Raw genomic sequence first — 6,000 nt, forward strand, 5'->3', positions numbered from 1 at the left:
ACATGACCAATAAGCCCTGGGTTTGAATCCCGTGGACGAGATCGTGGATGCGCACTGCTGAGAAGTCCCACACTAGAACGAAACGGCCGTCCAGTGCTTCCAGGTTTTTCACGATGGTCTAGATTTAATTGACTCATGAATTCAACTATTAAATTCGATTCTTTAATTTCACATTTGAGGTGATTATTTTCAATGAAAATTGTAGTTGAAAATATGAAAACATTTCTCACATGTTGTGTAAGAATCATTGTTGTTCCTTATTCATTCTCACTGATACAATCCTTCTTTCTTGAAATTTTATTATGTTTATTTATTTATTTATTTTTTAGATGTACGTCAAACAATGAACGTGCTAGTCCATCTTACAGTCCATCTGGCTTTAATAAGAATTGTATTAAATTACCGAATTTTAAATTTATGATCAGTTATTTAACAATAATTTAGAGATACTACTGTATAAATTGCAAACTATATCTCCTTTATTTTCTATATACGTTCTTTGGGGCTTCTTTTGCACTTATCTAACAGCATTTCTTTATATCACTCACCTAAGTTCGATGGTTTATGACTTTTTATTTATGTCATTTACGTTTGATATCAAAATTGCCGAGTCCTATATATGTTAAAAGATGAAAAACTAAGGAGAATACAAGAAATGTGACAAAAGTTGATAGATTGTCCTTATTAACACTCTTACATTTTAAAATAAGTCAAATAATGTGGATTGTATTCACTTCCTAGTTTTATTGTCATCCATTGAATATGTATGATATTCATTTGTTGAAGTTTAACCATGAATATAAACTGTACTAAATCTTCTATGTGATAATTCTTATCCTTTTATCCTTTTCTTTTCTAATGGGATGTAAATTATTCAATCCATACAATCAAGCAATAAAACTATTCACTCTTAGTTGTATATATAAATCTTAATTCATTGATTCACTTTCTTTCAATTATTTTTTTTCTACTTTATCTTACAAATACATCTGTGATATTGCATTTATTCTGTATAGTTGACAGTGTATCGGGATATTACTAATATTATTAATAATAATGTTATTATCCAGTTTGATATGACTCCCAATTCTTTTTGGTCGGTTCTTTCTGTTTTTTTTTGAACATTTAACATCCATTAGATGTTAAGTTATACCTTTCTTATATCAAACTCTTTGTACAAAGGTCTTTAGTAAAATTCAGTTTGAGGTCTATGCTGAAAAGCATAAAAAGGCAATAAATAAATATTAATTACATCATATACAAAGTTTATTGTTCTCTAAAAGTGAGAAGTTGATTAATTGAATATGAATATGGAGTAAACGATAATTATTCTTGGAAATTATTGTTGTATTCGTTCATTGAAAATATTACAATAATGATGTTTCTTTTTAGGATTGATTCAAAGTTAATGTGGCTGATATTAAAGACCTGTTATATCTCGTGGTCGAGTGGATGCCTTGTAAACGTATGACGTGATAAGACCGCCAATCAGAGAGCAGCGAGTTATCGATTGAAACAGTGACACACGAAAACCGTACGAGCAGTCTAGAGTGCTTATCGGTCCTGCTTTCTGCCTAGCTCACTCAGTTAAGTCCTGAACACCAATAACAGCCTCCGTAATGTGAATCATTGTATTTCGAACATACTGAGTTTATATACTAAACAGGCTAACCAAATCGTACCAATAAAATAGCACATAACATTTGTACAAGATTCAGCCAAATGTGGCTGTGAATGTGGGAGGCAGCAATTAATAGACCAGGGATAACTCAAGAATGGTAAATCGTGTAATAATAGTCTATAGGTCAAAATAAAGCTTATAATAAGGGTAACATGGATATGAATAGTTTAGTTATTTTGCAATTATACGATAAAAAATATATGCATAATATTGGTCCATAAATGGATCCCAAAGTTACCATTCACTATTGTTATCGGGATATAACAAGACCATGGCATTCAAAAGTAATTCTTCAATGATTGAAATAAAAAACTAGTTGTTGCATATTATAATTACTTAGAACGTTTCAGTATACAGTAGGTATAGTGAAACAAATCTGCTTAATTTTTATTACTCAAACAAAGGGATGACATGATTGGAAACTTTTTAATCTACCGTCTATAGATGTAGTTTCCTTTGCTCAAAAGGCTTGAATACTTTCGACTGATAATAGTTTATCTGAGTTAAGGTACATTCATTACCTCAGCATTTTATCTGTCTGCAGAAATATATCGAAATTATGTAATTGAAATCAACTTTGAGACTGGCAATGATGATTACATAAACTGAGGAGGTAAATAATCATACATTGTATACTTTAAATAGCAGAATCACTTAAGAAAAGCAGAAATTGAAAATCAAAAATCACTTAACAGCTGTTACAAAATCAAATTTGTTTAACTTTGGAAGGAAAGTCCCTGTATGACCAGCGGGGCCCAGTCGTATCGGGCATGAGACAAGTATAAATAATATTGATGCACGATAGATGCGCAGTATCACAAACTGAACGCTTGTAAATCTAAATAATTGGATGCCAACTCACTAGTTTGTAGGCAACATTTTTGCTTAGATATCTGAAGTCTCTCTGTTTGACTCCTAAGAATCGAGTAATGTCATCAAACCTTCCAAACTAACAAACATACATCAAGTTCGTGCATATTAAAAAGATGTTACCATGATAACTAGGAATCATTTGATTTATGATTTAATATTTCTGCATCACTGGTCAAAGAACTTCAAGAAGGGTATTTATTCAATGAATATGTTTGGATTTCATAAAACGAAAACCTTTTATAGATTTCCATATGACCAGGAGAATTTAGTCTTTGATCGTCAAGCTACAGTGATATTTTATTTTGACCATATTCTAAAGTATAGGCATTGGTTCTCACAAGTTAATAAGTGGACATTTCAGACGAATATCAACTGGCACAAAAATCACATTCAATTTTTCTAGACGAAGTCCAGTACACTTGACAAACGTTCGCATTGCAACTTGTTCAATGGAATCCGACCAGCATTAAGGACTGGACAGACACAACAATCACTACTACTCAGTAATTATTCAGTATAAATATCTCAGTCATGCAAGAGGTTAATAGTGGACCAAAAAGCTCAGTATTAGCGTCTCAGATCGCATAAATAAGTGATCAGCATTTGATTGCACGAAGCAGCTACAGTTATATCAATTCTTTGTAAGATTTGTTGATGGTCTCTTTTGAAAGCGTTTTTAACGATCTAGATTTTATACGAATTATTGTCAATATTAGAACGATTAGTTCAAAAACAAATTAAGCGCTGAGTATAGAGAAAACTTTATGTGTGAAAATTATATTTGAAATATTAATCTCGGCGATTGAAATGTTAAATAATTCCAACATTTCCTTCAGCAAACTTGTCTAGACTTTATTCATCATGATAACATGACTACTACACAAAATAGCATCAACCCTATTCTATTCAACATTCATTTATATCAAACATTTAACTTAGTTATTTACTTGTATATTGTTTATCATTTTAAATGGCTTCAAAACAAGAATGAATACTGAAATCAATAGATTGATGTATTAGCTATTAGAATTAGCATAAATATTGCTTAATTATATGACAGAAGAATCATTTGTATTAGAAAACACATTTAACTATACAAAAGATAATTATAGAAAGAAACAAAAAAAGGCTAGTAACCCATGTCTCTATCATTTAGAATGTTAAATTCGATTTTAATCTAGAATAATTAGATTCTTCATTTGTCATTTAAGAAGAAAAAAACTTTAGATATAAATCGGATTAAACTGTTTTTTTTTTAATATTCATTTTCGACAAACAAAAGTTTTCTATATTTAGAATGACTCAGTGACAAAAACTATTTAATTGAATCGGATAGAATCTGTAAATATCCGCCCCCCTCCCCCAACAAAAAAACGGTAGATAGGAAATGGATTAACAAAAAAAAGTGATTAAGACGAATGATGGATTGTTCATTTAATGATGGAATGTATTTTGTTTGTTGAATTAAACTTTTGTATATCAACTTGTCAAGAATATAAGTCAATTCTATGATTGTTATATGTATACTTTTATCTAGGAATAAATTTTGTAGCCTAATAGTATACAAAAACAATAGAATAACAGTAACAATAAACTACATCCGGGATTTCAAATGATCGTAAAGTATTTCATTGAAATGACAATCTCAGTACTTTTATGTTTTACCTACAATTATGATGATAAATTTGATGTACGGATTATATTGTATACTTTTTAGTATTCCATTAAGAAGTATGTTTAACATTGTTTCACGTTGTGGAATTTATATATGATTTATAAATCATGTGTTTGTTTGACTCCTAGCAACATTCAACAGAACATCGATTTACGACATTATTTGTTATATTTACCTTTTTATTATATTAGGATCATTTGTTGAGGAACTTATCCTTCAACATCGTGTCAATGATGAATTCATTTCATTGTCAAGTGATCACACTTATGTACTATATTGTTGAAATTCCGACCTAAATGATCTCCAAACAATGATATTGGATGGGGTCACGCAGTAATTTTAGACCATATTATTCTTTCTCATGGTGGAAAATGGAAAATTAGACAAAGAATTAGTCAGTTAATCATAGATCTTTAGGTATTGAAAATCAATTATAGAGAACTACACTTCTAAATGACTTCCATATGAACAACATTTATTGAATACATTTATATTACTTCCATAACATAAATCAATGGGAACTAATTAAAAATGACTGTCAAATATATCTCATCACTATGGAAAATTTATTTCTTTAACTGACCTAAGTATAAAACATGACACTGTCTCAACAGACTAGTCTGGTTTAAAATATATATATATTGAAAGTTAATTAAATGAAAACAGTTGTATCCTACATGATTAAACAACTAAAAACTGAATGAATTTTTGTAAGTGTAAAACAAACGGCATCTAAAATTGAAACATTGACGAAATTTTCTGAAATTTTAAACTGTTAAATTACTTATGGGACAACTCTACCATTTAAAGTACCAAATTATATGGATATTTCATTGGATTTTAGCGGAATTCCATTGTTTGCCAATTATGGCTTAGGTTATATATAATGCGTGTTTTTGATCGCACAGTTAACTACATAAAATTGTCTGAGAAAAAAAACCACCTAAAAAAGACTATTGGTACCATATATTTTCTAATCCAAGGTATTCAAATAAATTTCAGCTTTCTACTTAATGAATACAAGATTAGTTGATAAATCAGCAATATTCAGTAATATCTCATCCGAGTTATAAGTCATCTATACATTAATTGTTTAAAAATCCCTATTATATTGAATGACTATTATGTGAATGAAGAATATTATTTTCAATAGATTTTCTTCAGGCTCTACAAAACTGTATATCCAAATTAATAATCTAAAACCTGGTCAGATTTAGAGCAAAGTACATCGTTCAAAGTTATAACATGTGAGTTTAAGCGCTTGCGCGCGAGACTGATAGGCCCTGGGTTCGAGGTGGGATCGTGGATGCGCACTGCTGAGGAGTCCCACAATAAGATGAAATGGCCGTCCAGTGCTTCCAGGATTTCCATAGTGGTCTAGCTTCAGTCGACTAATGATTTCAACTATAGAATTTAGGATTGTCAAACAAGATAGAATAAAATTCTTAATGTTGTCATGACTCACATAGACTATTAACTTGAATCAGTGTATATGTTAAGTGAAATTATAAGACTATTCATGACCAGAATAAATTTGGGTCAGATAAAGTGAGAGAAATAATAGTGGAAATACAATTTCGATCTAATGTTTAGTGGAAGACTATATTGTGTCAAAAATTCTATTTAAAATTAATAAGAAATCTTAAAGTGGGATGAATTCTAATTTAATAAATCATGTATTCGAGACATTAATAATGATCTTAAACCAATAATAATAACGACAATAGGACGAAACACGTGTCCCGAATTCCATTGCTAACCACCATCCATA

The 6,000-nt window shown here is 30.1% G+C and overlaps 1 protein-coding gene across 1 annotated transcript in view; it reads left to right on the plus strand.

The window, feature by feature from the left end:
- Window positions 1-4,512, plus strand: part of Smp_159450 (putative anosmin) — a gene marked incomplete at both ends in the record, with an annotated part of 54,243 nt that extends 49,731 nt beyond the window's left edge. The window contains one exon of the mRNA XM_018789635.1: window positions 4,421-4,512. Within this exon, the coding sequence (XP_018655058.1) occupies window positions 4,421-4,512 (92 nt within the window). The remainder of the gene's footprint in view (window positions 1-4,420) is intronic.
- Window positions 4,513-6,000: the final 1,488 nt, after the last annotated feature.

This window comes from Schistosoma mansoni, chromosome W (genome assembly GCF_000237925.1).
Source record: "Schistosoma mansoni strain Puerto Rico chromosome W, complete genome".
NCBI classification, from domain to species: Eukaryota; Metazoa; Platyhelminthes; class Trematoda; order Strigeidida; family Schistosomatidae; genus Schistosoma; species Schistosoma mansoni.